The 15,037-nt window shown below is 34.3% G+C and overlaps 3 protein-coding genes across 5 annotated transcripts in view; all 3 read right to left on the bottom strand.

Annotated features, from left to right (window-relative positions):
• The window catches only part of LOC111703137 (protein brunelleschi-like), a 21,140-nt gene extending 14,923 nt beyond the window's left edge, over positions 1 to 6,217 (bottom strand). For both annotated transcript variants that reach the window (XM_023475018.1, XM_023475010.1), the window contains exons 1-8: positions 6,100 to 6,217; positions 5,347 to 5,425; positions 5,069 to 5,173; positions 3,741 to 3,926; positions 2,261 to 2,392; positions 1,605 to 1,747; positions 1,149 to 1,236; positions 169 to 323 (exon numbers count right to left, since the gene is read on the bottom strand). In XM_023475018.1, the coding sequence (XP_023330786.1) occupies positions 169 to 323; positions 1,149 to 1,236; positions 1,605 to 1,747; positions 2,261 to 2,392; positions 3,741 to 3,926; positions 5,069 to 5,173; positions 5,347 to 5,425; positions 6,100 to 6,194 (983 nt within the window). In that variant the 5' untranslated portion in view covers positions 6,195 to 6,217. The remainder of the gene's footprint in view (positions 1 to 168; positions 324 to 1,148; positions 1,237 to 1,604; positions 1,748 to 2,260; positions 2,393 to 3,740; positions 3,927 to 5,068; positions 5,174 to 5,346; positions 5,426 to 6,099) is intronic.
• On the bottom strand, positions 6,214 to 9,861 carry LOC111703150 (heterogeneous nuclear ribonucleoprotein K-like). Its single transcript, XM_023475029.1, has 4 exons — positions 9,746 to 9,861; positions 9,267 to 9,398; positions 8,309 to 8,989; positions 6,214 to 8,012 (listed from the first exon to the last, which is right to left on the bottom strand). Exons 1-4 carry the CDS (start codon positions 9,846 to 9,848, stop codon positions 7,810 to 7,812), a joined length of 1,119 nt encoding a protein of 372 aa, XP_023330797.1. The 5' UTR covers positions 9,849 to 9,861; the 3' UTR covers positions 6,214 to 7,809.
• Positions 9,848 to 15,037, bottom strand: LOC111703161 (methyltransferase-like protein 13). Of its 2 annotated transcripts, none has more exons than XM_023475039.1 (8): positions 14,741 to 15,037; positions 13,199 to 13,299; positions 12,843 to 12,884; positions 12,504 to 12,646; positions 12,278 to 12,347; positions 11,745 to 11,829; positions 11,032 to 11,090; positions 9,848 to 10,841 (listed from the first exon to the last, which is right to left on the bottom strand). In XM_023475039.1, the coding sequence occupies exons 1-8, from the start codon at positions 14,800 to 14,802 to the stop codon at positions 10,654 to 10,656; spliced, it is 750 nt and encodes a 249-aa protein (XP_023330807.1). In that variant the 5' UTR covers positions 14,803 to 15,037; the 3' UTR covers positions 9,848 to 10,653. The 2 variants fall into 2 exon arrangements, with proteins under 2 accessions (XP_023330807.1, XP_023330813.1); XM_023475045.1 differs by having other exon boundaries at positions 10,763 to 10,847.

Here is a 15,037-nt window from a genome sequence, read left to right as displayed (position 1 = left end):
AGACTTTCAAGAGGCTCCATTCTTTAAAATCATCCCTCGGGTGTAATTCTTAAAATGATACACCCCTACAAACCTACTCATGCAAGCCGCAGGGTTTATTTCTATAATTAAAACAATCTGGGGAGGGGGGGGGGGGCAACTTTAAGTAATAAATTAATTAAGTCCTACTTCTCAATGACCTCCTCCCATGAGAGTCCGACTGCACCGAAGCTAACCCCCTTCTCCTGTCTCTCCTGCAGCAACATAGATACCGCACACAACCCCTCCAGGCAACCTGCCAACCACAACCAGTCGTTGGCAGGACGAAGCACATCACATCCAACCTAGAGACAATCCTTAATTCTTTTTCACCAAAATTACCGACCTTGGATTCCCCCAACAGAGAAACGTTAAGCTACTTAACCGTCCCTCGGGACAACTAAGTAAAATAACGATCCTCTCTGCAAACATTACGGGAAAAAAATCGGGCATATTCATCTCATTAGACGATAAAATTGTGTACAACTATTTTTTCGGTAATTTTACTTAAAGGGAGGATTTTATGAAAAATTAAAGGGGAAAATATGAAATGTCGTCTTCATTATAAAAATCCTCGAAACAGGAATAAATATTTCTAAAGTAACTCTCAGATCATGAAAAATACAAAATATTATGAAATATCAACTATTTACGAATGCGTCGAAAAATAATCGATGACTATTTTTTGTAATATCTAAATGATTTGTTTGGAATTAAATTGATTTGTTTACGATCCGAGTTGAATGTTGCATTTTTCTGAATTTGTATGAACACTACGTTCTTCGGTATTAGTCGTTTTTAACAATTTTCTCCTTATAGACGTAACAGATAGAAGTAAGATTAGTAGCAATCAAAAGCGCTTATTTTTCGCCGCAAGCCTATACCCCCTTTCATTCCCTTTAAACACGTTTGCTCGGTCAATTATGCCTACAAAACATCCCTCACTAAGCACTGGATGTTTTGTAGGAAAAATTGCCCTTGAAACAAAGTAAAGTTCCCTTGACTTGTCTAAAAACTAGCTGTAAATACTTATAAATACTAAAGATTTACCTTAAATTATAGAAATAATATTTTCCTTAAACAGTTTATATTTGTTATGAACCCGTGACATAATTTTTCTTAGTATTAACCTGATAATAGTTCCAAGCTTCAGCTGGAAGTCCAGCTAGTAAACTTAAATCCCCGAGATGTTTTTTCTGACGTCCTAGAACTCTTTTTCTAAAAAGAAAATAATTTGATCAAAGGGTTGAAATTAGTATTAATAAAGATATGAGTGATTTGAAGCGATCGAAAAGCATATATATTGATTCTTTTAAACATTCAGGGTTTTTTGAATCTTTGGCTTTCAAGGATGTTAAAAATTACTTAAGTTTTGAATAACATTTTGCTTTGATAAAAAATGCAGGCTAAAGCCGAAACGAGACAAGAGCCTTTCATTTTTTTTATCAGGTTCTGATTTTTCCCTGCATAAGTAAAGAACTCTTAATATTCACAACCTACTAGGAACTAGTTTTACCAATAATAAAGAATAAAACAAAGGTATGAGCATGGTTTAAGGACCGGACTTGTGAATTAACTTTCCTGACCTATTGTTCCTGCTCTCCATGTCGAGGCCCACGAAGTCCTTACGCTCGAAGGGTGCGCAGAGTAGCGTTGATCTCTCTCCGGTTTCCCTACTCCACTCTACACGTTTAGACTCCAGGATCCAGAACAACGAGGCTATAAAATCCTAGAAGAAAAAATAAGTTCTCCAGTGTTCATATATAAAATAAATTCTAGACTGATAATAGGCTGCTAATATATTTGGTAATTTCCAAGCAAATTATAGCATGACCGCCCCTCCCCCTCCTTTTCCAAATTAGCAACTTAAGTAACTATCTATCTTCACCTAACCTTTACTGAAACAGTTGGTATGTGTACATCTAAACATGTCAAGAGGGGGAAGGGGGGGGGGGAGTGTTCATAACAAGAACAAACCTTGACTTATATAATATCTTTTCTTCAAATTTTAATGTTAAACTGACTGTCTAGTGTCTAGTGCCATGCCTGATCATTAATGTGTAAGATATCGTAGTTTTCTTTGGCTTGAAAGTGTTTAATTCTTACATTTTCATCCATATTTCTGTAACAAGAAATCCGCAAGTCACTTTATTAAGAATTGAAAATGACCAATTATATATCTTATTCATTCTTGATCATACAAAGCACTCAATGGCAATGTTATAGAATCGTATATTACCACCTTTAGGTCTGCGGTAAGAGCAGCTGAATATTTAGCTCCATGAAACTGAAGAAGTCGTGTTTTATGATTCTGAGGTTGGAACCAGGATGGAGGTTTATCAACCTCTCCTCCTCCATCCGTATCTACATCCTCCTGGATAAAATAATAGAAATGTTTATATCCTCATTTTACCAAAAAAAAAATTCAAATCAGCTGATTTTAACATTCAAATTTTTTTTTTGGTCTTGACTGATTTACTGATTCTAAGTTAGACCAGACCTAACTCTAACCAAACCAGTCTCAACTATTTATGGGCTATGCCTTCGTTTTTTTTAAGGTTTTTGGGGCACCACAAAAACATTTTAAAATTATAGCAAATGCACGAATTTTACGGAATTACCTTGGCCAAGATGGTTCAAAGGGCAAATCCCTACTAGAGAGAGGTAAAAAGCTGGGGAAGATAATAGAAAAATGGCTAACAGCAACTCATGAACCATCGTGACAAATGCAGCATTCAGAATGGGCAGAATTAAGTTTTTTTTTACCATTTAAATAAATAAAATTTGCTACTGACCCATGATATATTATCCAGCTAAACCTGATTTACTCATTTGCTCAATGATGGGTGTACTGATATATAATGGACTCGAGAATAAATCAGGAACAGTGGTGCGCCTACACATTGTGTTCTCCTAGTAAGATCGCAGACCCCAAGGGTAAACCAGATATGGATTATTTATTTAAAGAGGATGCCTAAAAAAGTTTTATAAGTGACATTCCATTAGGGTTGCCCCTCAGTTAGATCCAGATTTGTTAAAACCATTTTTATAAATTTTAAACAGACGTGTGTACTGTTCAGGAATGCTATTTAAGGCCTCCTTACATATCGGGCATACACACTGGATCCTAAGGGATTCAAACCTGATGTGATCCATTATAACTCAGGCAGACAAGGGGAAGTGGCTGGAGCTCGACCCTAGAGCTCGGAGAATCATTGTCCTTGAGGATCATGATTCTTTGAATATAGGTTGAATGTTAATAATAATAATAATAATGTAGGAGTTTGCTTTTATTCAACTATGAAAAAAATTTTATCCTAAGAGGAATAACAAGAAAAAGTGAACTAAAGATCGGTCGTTTCTTTTGTACGATTTTGCTTTTAGTATTTACAAAGATTTTATCCTAAGAGGAATTACAAGAAAGGTTAAAAGTTGGCTTATGGTAACTAAAGATAATGTTGAGGGTAAACATTAAACAAGTTCTAAATCAGATTTCTGTAGAATCTTTTACAAGTCCAAGAAACCTTAAAAGCTTTAAAAATGAAATTAAATAATCGATGAATTGAATTGAGGCTCAAAAAACAATGTGATCTTCCAAAATAAAATATTTTCACTATTTGAAAAAAAGCATTAGATGCATTAAGTCACCATTGTGATTTGAGAAATGCTGATACCTCTCCTCAAATAAAAGGTGATTATTTATCTAAAACATAAATTTTAACCTGAATATGAAGAGTTTTCTCCTCATCAACCCCGTTCTCGGAGTCACAGAGAACTATACACCTGGAGTCAAACAATGTGTTGATGAACTTGTTCTTGACGGTCTCATGGAGCCGGCACAACTCGTTCAGTTCTACTTGAGAACTACAAGATCCAACACTAACCACTCCCAGGATACGTCTATGAGCCTAGATAATTTATATTATTAGACAGAAAGAAGAGGCTTTATAGATGGGAGCTCAACTCAAGCCTGTTTTACAATAATTGAAAGCAATTATTATTATATGAATAGCTGAAGTGCCCAGCGTTTCTCGTACAAAAAAATTCAAATTTTGAAAGAAAAAAATTTAGGTTTTGAAAAATAATTCGAATTTTTGAACAAATTTTAATTTTGAAGAATTTTGAACAAAATTTTGAATTTTGAAAAATAAGGGGGGGGGGCCACAAAACGTATTACTCTCCGGAAAATTTAAACAGTGTTTAAACATAACTTAGAATTGTCGTAGGAGGCTGATTTTTTGCATGCAAACTCAGAATTATGTATATTACGTGCATTTTTTGGTTTTGAAGGAATCTGAGCAAAAGTGCGTAAAAATTTTTTGCCTAAATAACCCCAAGGTCCTTAAAGTTCCCTCAAAATTTGCCCCGCTCTAGCTAATATATATACAAAATACAAATATATAAGTATATGAGCTTTGAATTGCCTTACTAAAGATCATACTAAACACGAGTCTAGGTGAGTCAAGGATGTTGACCTAGGGCTACAGAATACGACGGGTTCTGGTCACCCTGCACCCGGGTACGCTTACATCCAGGGTTTACCAATAGAACATGTTTTGAGCAGACTAAACAGACGACCCCAGGCGTGATTGATATGCGTATAGAAGGGGAGTGCTGAGGGGTGGGAATGCCTGAGGCTATGAACAACCCCAGCAATTTTCTTTAAATAAAAAAATAAATGTATATATATATATAAGCGAAGAGCTTTATTTTATAGATTAATTCTAAATGATTTTATTCTCATTCTTTTATAACAACCAGAGGCATGTCCAATTCCATGTTTTTGGTTTTTTTTTTAAGATAGTTTTTTATGAATTGGTATGGTGATTTAGGCTTGCAGAAACATAGGAGAACATGTTCAGAATCAAACAATTTAAATGCTAGAAAACATAGGAGAACATGTTCAGAATCAAACAATTTAACTGCTAGAAAAACACCGATATTTTCCACATTGTTGATTAGACTCAGGTTTTAAGGGTATTGTTGAGAATTGGGCATGCCCCTGACTCCATCACGAGAAATTAAAAAGACAGTCTCTACTTGTAACAACCTGAAATTCTCCCCATTCGTTGTTTTCTAACGGATAATGATGCGTGTACCGTACACCAATATTCCGGGTCAATCCATCCTTGTTTACAACAGGAACCTCATGTACCTGCAGTACACAAACATACAGTACATGTTTAAAAATATTAAATTTTAAAAATGTTAGAATCAACATGTTTAGGAAAAATTCTAAATATTGTTTTTAATTAACTAGGGCTAAAAAATAAAAGAATAATAATTAAAGATTTGTTTCTAGGGGGAGGAGGTTCTCTAATATCCAACCTGTTTGATTAAGCTGGAAACCTGTTGAAAGGTTTGCTCTGACATCTGATGACCAATCCTTGCAATCAAAACAAGCAACCTGAACAAAGATTAAATATCATATTTTAAAAAATATATTTGAAATATTTAAGTTGTTTCAAACATATATGTAAAAAGATATTTTAAAGAAAACCATAGAAAAAAAATATGAAAAAGCGAAACAGAAAAAAGAAGAAAAAAAACTTATATTATGATAATCTTATGAGGTGCGGCCTGAGTTAAAGAATGCATCAAGATTATTTCATCGAGTTTAAGAATTCCATTATTACATTTTTATCCTCATAAGATTATTATTATATCTTATACATTCTTTCACGCTCTGACCGTGTAATAATTTCCATTCTTACACGGTCTAAGCGTTAAAGAATGAAAATTCTACACCTTCAGTGTAAGAATAAGCATTCTTAAACGCAAGGAAGCGAACAATATTAAAATTTTCCTCCTGAACCGTGTAATAATGGGAATTCTTACACGATAGCTTTACTACTATGGAACCGAACAGATATGATATAATACAATATACAAAAAAGGAATTCGGCTTATCGAGGAAAAGGAAAACACAGTTTATATCTGGTCATGAAAAAAATCCCTTTTTTAATATAATAAATTAGAATTTGTTTAAAGATATAAAACAGAAAAGGGTAACTAAACAAATGAAATGTAGTTTAAAAAGACCAAAAATACTGTTATTATTATCGTGTTGTAATTTTAAACCTGGCATGGTCGGAGCAGGTCTGTTTGTAGTCGGGAAAGGCCATAGTATAGTCCGGAGCTGGATCTGATAGGATAACACTAACACTAGATCTCATCCTTCATGTTTACATTATATCTAGGACAGGAGCTAGGATTACGGGTTGGAACCATGGGAGGGTGGAACCTACAGGGATGGTTGGGAGACTGTACTCGACCCACTTAGATATAGAATTTGATTGATCCAAATTTATCTTCCCCGGGAGTAGGCTTTACAAATCCAGAGGAATTTAACTACACTGAGAGTAGAATATACTAATCCAGGGAGGATTAAACTACCCTAGGAGTAGAATATACTAATCCAGAGAGGATTTAACTATCCTAGAAGTAGAATATAGTATTCCAAGGAGGATTAAACTACCCTAGGAGTAGAATATAGTATTCCAAAGAGGATTAAACTACCCTAGGAGTAGAATATAGTATTCCAAGGAGGATTAAACTACCCTAGGAGTAGAATTAACTATTCCGTGAAGGATTAAAACTACATTAGGGTGGGAAGAGTAATGTTTTCTATTACACAAAAGATCCTATTCAAATTCTATTGTTTATCGAACCCTTAATAATCCTGGGTTCCATATTAGAGATTATACACAACGGTCTTGTGAGTAATGTGTAAAATGCATGAGCTAACTACTTTTCAACTGTCCAGGGGGAGGGGGGGGGGGGGATATTAACAGAGGTTAGGTCATTCATTTTCCAGGTTAAAATACAATAGTACAATAAAAAAACAAATCGACAATTTATGAATCAATAAAAGATGATTTTAGGGAGAAATACATTGAATACAACCTGATAAAAAGATAGAATAAAAATTCATTTAACGAAGATACCGAATCCTTAACCAAAGCAAAAATAACAAAAATACAAATAAAAACAACAAGGTTAAAGTACAATAGGAGATATATGTAGATTACATGGAAACATTTATCAGAAAATTCCAAATATTTTCCCAGCTGAGAACCAAACCATTATTATTTTATCCACAGAGTATCTACAGAGGGGCAGCACTATCATTCAAGTTTACATTTAATATTCAACATTCATCTTCTTCTAGTTAGATCACTTTATACATTTAGTTCTCAAATCAAACATCGTAAAATATGTTTCTTATTGCTAAGCTCCCCTTTGTACATACTTTGTAATTTTGTTCAACACCATTTACCAGTCTTTGTACTGTTTCAAATTTAAATTTACAAATTTAAAAATACAAATTTTAAATATTGGAAAAACTCCTTCATTATGATTATTGATATGTTATGCGGTTTCAAAAATAGAAAAAAAATATTGAAACCCTATCGTCCCAGGAAGAAACTTAAGCTTTAAGGTTAAAAATATTTTCATACAAAAATGCTGAATTCTTCAGAAGTTTTCGTCAAATAACTACACTGATAAAAAAATCCAGGACATCCTGAACATCAGAAATATTATAAACAATATTGAAAGAATGTACTGTAGAGTGTTTAGTACATTTACTGTGTACTATGTACTGCAAACTGAAACTTTATTTCTTTCTTATCTGCAGTAATCCTTACTTAATAGATAAACATTAGAATATCACAATTATTCAGCGAATAATGGAGTAAGCAAAGAAGGGTCTGGGTTAGGTGTAAATGTATATAGCTAGGGGTGCTGGGTTGGATTGGGTTGGTTCTGGAGGATCTCCGGGTGGTGAGTTTAGTACGCTGAGTTACTGAACCCCTGTGCTGCTGGGCGCTGGTCGTTAACGGCTTGTCTGAGCAGGTATCTGGCTACACTTATCTGTCCCTCTGTACCTTCGATAGTGATCAATCTCTCGTTACTTCCAGTCTGTACATCTTCGATAGTTATATTGGCCTTGGACTCATTCCGGATCTTCCGGATTCTCTGTCCTCCGGGTCCTACAAATACAAATACCAAAATGAGCCATTATTGTACAATTATATCGACAGGCAACAAACAATGAGTTTTACTTAATTTACTTAATTCAAAACAAGATATTCATAATTTCGTGAAAATATTTGAAAAAATAATCACTTGCTTTTAAAATATAAAAACAAAAAAAATCAATTTTAAAAAGTCATTTGAACCAAATTTCCCGTGGTGATTGTCAAATGTTCAATATTTAGACTTAGATTCTAGAGTTTATTAATTATTGAATTCATGAAATTTTAGAAATTTACAAAACATATTTTACCTATTATTGCTCCTGCAACCTCCTTAGGTATTGTGACCTGTGTTGATTCCCTTGGCCCGTCATCAATCTCTAAACCTGTTCCTGCGCTAGAGTTAAATCTGCCCCCGGCATCGCCGAATTTACCACGTCCCCCGCCAACACCGCCACCACCGCCGAAACCAAGGTCTCGACCGAAACCTTCCTGACCAAAACCACGTCCCATTGGTCGGCTAGGGAATCCGATTGGTGGGATAAATCCATCGGGACGACCAAACCCTCCGGGAGCAGGTACACGTCCAGGTCCTCGCTGTACTCCACCACGACCTCGTCCACCCTCCATTCCAAACCTGCCGGCTTGGCCACCGAAACCTCCATATTCGTGGGCGAAAAATGAGTCGAAATTGGCTGGATCATATGGCATACCGGAACCACGCTGCCCGTTCTCGACTATGACCTGCAAACAAAGTCTGAGGGCCGGGATCAGGGTTTCCCGGTCACCCTTTATAGACACAACCCGATCACTGGACTGTGGGGCACAGTTCTGATACGCTTTCACGTTAGCTCCGCTCTGCTCTCTGATCTGTTTAATCTTATTTCCTCCTTTACCGATAATGGCTCCGACTGCTCCGGTTTGAATTAGAAGTCGGATCTCTTCTTCCTTTTCACTGTCTTCGACTCCAAACATCATGGGTAATGCTTTCTCTGCAGCAGATACATCAATTAAATCATATTTACGTAGGTGGGCATTGCAAACAATAACTTTAAAAACCAGTGCTTTTGATTCTCGCTCAAAACTTACAAAAAAACGAATTATTTTAAAAGTTCTGTCCTTAACAATTGTACGAGTAAAAACTAAGTGTGTAATTTCAAACTTTCAAAACAAATAAAAAAATCAGTATTTTCCAGGATGTATCCCAGATTTACAACAAAATATTATCAGTTTCTAATTAATATAAAATAATATATTTTGATTGTATTCCTATGACATCTGCAACAGTGTCTGCATCTGCTGCGTAGACGCTAAATATCCTCTCAGGTCCAGGGGAGTCCGGTAGCTTAATATTAGCAGAGTATTCACTCCGCAACATCTGTATGTTTGCACCTTTCTTTCCTAAAAAAGTAGAAAAATTTGAATGAAGAATGTTTTGGAATGTAGAAACTATAATTTTACTTAATTTAACTTTGAATTACATGGGAAAATATTTTTTTTTGGGGGGGGGGGGGATTTAGCTTCATTTGGCAAGTTTGATAGCCTTTTTGAATACTTTTTACCTTTACATGCTTTTACCAGTTTATTTTTCCAATTCAGTGAAAAAAAAACTTTTAAAATATACCTTTCCATACTGAGGGAAAAAAATCTAGTAGGAGGAGGGGGGGATTGTTCAAAATAATAAATACCCCTAATAAATAGGTTGGTATATAGGATCTAGACCCCTGACAATCGGTCTGTAAGCTCACCTATAATAGATCCCGCCATTTTACTGGGTATAAGCATTCTGCATTCGAAGTCACCTTTCCTTCCCTCAACTCCATTTTCTTGTCCATCCTCTTTGTGGGACATTTCTGAAAATATTAAAAAATATTTTTATCTGACAAACATAGGACCAGCTAGACAATAGACATTAACCAGCAATCATTTCAGGTCTTCAAGTGTCAAGTTAACAAGCAACGAGGTCAACGTAATAAAGGTTCCCTTTACAACAACTAAAGATAGTAATGCCGCCTTTCTTGCTTCTTTTACCTAAAAGCTAACTTGTGAATTTTCAAAGCACTAAAGGAAAATGGCGGTAATATGTCTCGATCCATACAGAAAAGTGACGACTTTAAGAATGTATAAAATGTTGTGAATCGTTTCTGGCACAGCAAGGAAGAAATTCCATTTTTTAGAACATATTTTAAGACAAAGCTAATAATATAAACTATTACTGTTCCAAGAAGTTATGAAATAGAACTATTCTTGTTCCAAGAAGTTATGAACTAGAACTATTCCTGTTCCAAGATGTTATGAACTGGATCTATTCATGTTCCAAGAAGTTATGAACTAGAACTATTACTATTCCAAGAAGTTATGAAATTGCTGGAACTATTCATGTACCAAGATGTTATGAACTAGAACTATTCCTGTTCCAAGATGTTATGAACATAAACTATTTCAGTTCCAAGAAGTTATGAACTAAAACTATTCCTGTTCCAAGATGATATGAACTGGATCTATTCATGTTCCAAGAAGTTATGAACTAGAACTATTACTATTCCAAGAAGTTATGAAATTGCTGGAACTATTCATGTACCAAGAAGTTATGAACTAGAACTATTCCTGTTCCAAGAAGTTAAGAAGTAGCAGGAACTATTCATGTTCCAAGAAGTTATGAACTGGAACTATCCTCCTCCTGGTCTGAATCAAGGTTCAAGTTCTCCAGGAATTTCTCTTCATCACTGGACTCCCAGTCTGAGTTGTGTTGAATGACAAGGGATGATGAATGAAGATATTTTGTTCTAGCTGGAGCAGGATCTCCATCCTGGATGATAAATACAAAGCTGTGCAATCCAACCCCTTAACCTTTTTTTCCATCAACTTTAAATGTTAATAAACATTAGAATTTTTAAAAAGAGAAATTCATCATAATATTTAGAATTTGAAGAAAATATTTCAATTTTCTTCAAAGTTTAACTTTGTAACCAATAGCTTTTACAAAAAATATTATTGACAGAAATCAAAACATGAAAAGAGTTGTGGAACGTTCCTTCAATTTTCTCGACTTGAACCGACCATCCTAATCCTTCAGCTAGAAGCAAGGGTACCCTGATCATCATAAATCCATTTAAAGTCTAAAAAGTTAATGTTTTTTAAGTTGGAGGATTGTTTTACTGAAAGTTCTAGGTATAAGCCATATTTCTGATGTATCTGTTCTAATCTAAATAAAAATAATTGGAAAGCAGAGTCGGCTTAAGGGGGGGAGGGGGACGCCCCCTGGAAAATTGGGGGACATTACCCTCCCTCAAAATGAAGATTTGTTTTATACAAATCCAAATATTGCATTTTCCACCGTCCACCCCCAGCTGGTCAGTGGTCAGTGGTCTGGTTTTGACTTTTGACATAATAACAAAATTCACCGTAAAAATTTCAGTGGGGGATTTTTTATTGAATTATTCACCCGTTCTTCCCCTACTGAAAAATATTGTAATCCGCCCCTGTTGATAAAGTTAAATTTACCTATACTATTATAAAGCTCTTCGCTCATGTATTTGTATATATGATTGTAAATATATTTATATGTTAGCTATAGCTGACTAAACGGCTTGACCAAATTGGCTAAAATATTTGGGTGGGGGTAACATAGGCTAAAAATTAGAGTTTTTTTTAAGATGACAATTTTTTTCCCTCCACTTTTTAATTTCACGGGAAACGCCGGGCACTTCAGCTATTGATGAATAATCTTGTTGTGGATTTATATTCCTGAAGTGTGGTTGAGAGAATGTGATGGATATAAATGTTCCGCCAGGATTCAATATTCGTTTTATTTCCTTCAGAACTCGTCCAACTGCGCAATTTTTCCTGTCAATTATCTTCCAGAGTTGGATTTGGTTGGAATCAGTTTTCTCCGGTTTGGGATGATTTTAAAATTTAAATTTTTAAAAAATTAATAAAACTTTATTTTTCTATTTTCTTTTGAAGAGAATTAGGAGACTTCTCAGGAAATACATTAAACTAACTATTCATATCAAAGAAAAATCTTCTAAACTTGTGTTCATCTTTATTGAAAACGGAATATGAACACTTCATTCAAAAACGTTAAAATGATAAAATACCGTTGAAATGATATAATAAACAGAAACCGGTTTTTGTCAGAAATATGTTACAAGGCTTGATAAAAAAAAGTTTTTAACCCTGATCACAAACAATATATAAGATCTGAAAAAATAAACAAATGCTGATTAATGAATATATGAGATAATAACAAGTTGAAAACTAACAGGAAAGATTTCTGCCTAGTTTGTGCTGCTTAGAGTCTAGATCCCAGGGAGATTCAGCAGTTACTAGAAGAGAATCTAGGGTGCACTGAAATATAAAAAAGATTAGCAAATAATCCAGGGTGCACCGAATTACAGATATTGATAAGCTGTTGAATGTGGATCTAAGATGCACATTGCACATTAAAAAAACTTTAAAATTAATTTTAAAAAATGTTTACAATAGTCTCCTTTTTTAATATACCTTCTCTACCACGATATCAAAGGCTTTGTCCTTAAAAGACATGATGGACATATCCATTAGAACATAGTTGGAATCCCTCTCTCTTCTTCTTAGCTTTTGTAATCCCGTCAGGCTGATATCGATATTTGTTATGTTCTCCCAGCCTGAAAAAAATACCATAATCTCAAATGGGTACTAATACTATAACCTTATATTTTTTTTACAAATCACACATAAAAGTATTTATTCCAGACATGAAGCAAATAATAGGATTTTATTTTCATGAAAAAAGGAGTTTAATTTAGGTGTATATAATTTGATATCGACAGCTCAAAGTCTAATAAAGAATTAAATCAATACCTTCGTTCCGTAAATCCGTGGAAAATGAAGAATTGCCACATCCTAGGGGAAAAAATTATCACGTAAAATAATTTACAATTGTAAAGCGATTCAAGTTTAATTTCTAGTAACCCTCCATGCAAAGATGGCATTGTCTGATCGACAACGTAAACCTTGACAACTTTATCTGATCAACATTGAAGAAGATATTGTCGTTTTTCCACAGTTGAAGATAATCATTTTCTAATTTAAAATCATTAAAATCCATACTTAATCAGACAAAGCTTTTAAAGGTACCTTTAGGAATCGGGCATTGTCATCCTTGCATAAAGGATCACTATAAATTACTCTTCCCTTAAAAGCTTTATTTAATTTACCTAACTGTAGAATAGAATCTGATTGTTGATGTTTGGAGAGGTATTTTTGTAGAATAGATTTATAACACTGGAATCCACCCAACCATTCATACTCCTCCTCACTAAACAAATTCGCTTTATACTTTGCTAGTCAGTTTGTGTTTGTTTGTTTGTATCCAATAAACGTCAAAACGGGTGATCCGATTCGGGGTCAAATTTTGTGTGGGACCTCATGTGACCCCAGGGAATGTTTATGGAGGATGTAATTTTTAATAAATTAGCCTCCAACAAAATTAAATTTTTAATAAATCAAATAAAAATCCACAAAATATTTTTATAAAATCCGCGAACTTAGTTTTTGGTGTGCTTTACAATGTGTACAAAGAGAAAATATTCACAATAGAGTCCCCCTGACAGTAATTTTTATTTCATACAGTACAGAGCGTCCCATATCATATTGGATTATTTCCAAGCTTTAACGCCCAAATACGCATATAATACCCGGAAAACCTATTATTCCGTTACATATTATTCTTTGATGAATTAAGATTGAAAACACATAAAACTTCAATCCAACTTGAAATTTACTTTAGTTTACCGTGAATTGTATGAACCTGTATTTGTTTTATCATATCTGTCTGAACCAGGGAGAACACTAATGAGTTCAAATCTGGGTTGTCCATCAAAACTTGGCACACTAAAGCTCATGCAGGGATGCACAAAAACCGGTTCTATTTTTACCAAAACTTCCGCTAAATTATTGCAAATTAACGATGCTGGGCCTTGGATTTAATTACCCGTTCCTTTTTCGGCTTTCATGGATATACAGTGGACAGTAGAGGATACAAAAAATGGCCTGAAAAAAATGTACTTAATAATTTCATACAGATTTTGTTTTTAAATTCGTGAGCTTTTTAAAGATATCAACTTTTTATTTAGAAGATCTATAATCATCTTTTTTAAGTTATCAACTTTTTAAATATATCAACTTTTTTAAAGATATCAACTTTTTAAACATACCAACTTTTAGAAGATATCAACTTTTTGAAGATATTAGCAATTTGAAGATATCAGCTTTTTGAAGATATCAGTTTTGGGTATAAAGGAATTGAGTCCTTGCCACAAACTCTGATTCTATAATTCCTATATCTTTAGAACCAAATGTCGTAAATCTTTGATATTTCAAACTTATATTATTTGATCTAACAAGTATTTATTTAGTATTATTTAGGGTTAGATTAGGTTAAGACACTTTCTTGGCCGAGCGCTGCGGCTAGGATGGGTTAGGGGGCCGAGCGCTGCGGCCACGGGTTAGGTTGAGTTGAGACACTTTCTGTAAGATCCATGTACAAAATTGATAGGAGGAGGGGGGGCCTGGGGGGGTTCAAAAATCGGTTTCTAGGAATATACCTATTATTTAATATGAAAATTTGAACATACGGAGGTGGGGCTTGCAAGTCCTTAGTTCAGACAAACTTCAAAATATTACGATTCATATAATATTAAAAAATATGAAAATAACCCCATCAAGTTCAACCATGAAATTAAAAAAATAGTCATTACCTGATATATCTTTTTTCCCAGTATTCAGGTTTACTGTAATCTTCATTTCTAGGTAGATTCATCGCTAGATATTAATTAATAGCGCCGATCTAAGACGGATAGCCGGAAACCCGTTTCTTTTTAACAAATTCAGGTTTCCAAAAACAGTAATATTTATCTCTATATTCGATACATTAGGCCTCTTCTCAAAGCATGTTAAAAACATTTAAGTTATAACTTGGGTTTTGGGTTTAATTTTCTATTTGTTCGATGAAAACATAAATACTCGGGTTGTAGTGTGAATGAACGGATACATAT

This window comes from Eurytemora carolleeae, unplaced genomic scaffold, assembly GCF_000591075.1.
Source record: "Eurytemora carolleeae unplaced genomic scaffold, Eaff_2.0 scaffold17, whole genome shotgun sequence".
Lineage (NCBI taxonomy): Eukaryota > Metazoa > Arthropoda > Copepoda > Calanoida > Temoridae > Eurytemora > Eurytemora carolleeae.
The sequence above is the reverse complement of the archived record's forward strand: the minus strand, read 5'-3'. Positions and strand labels throughout refer to the sequence as shown.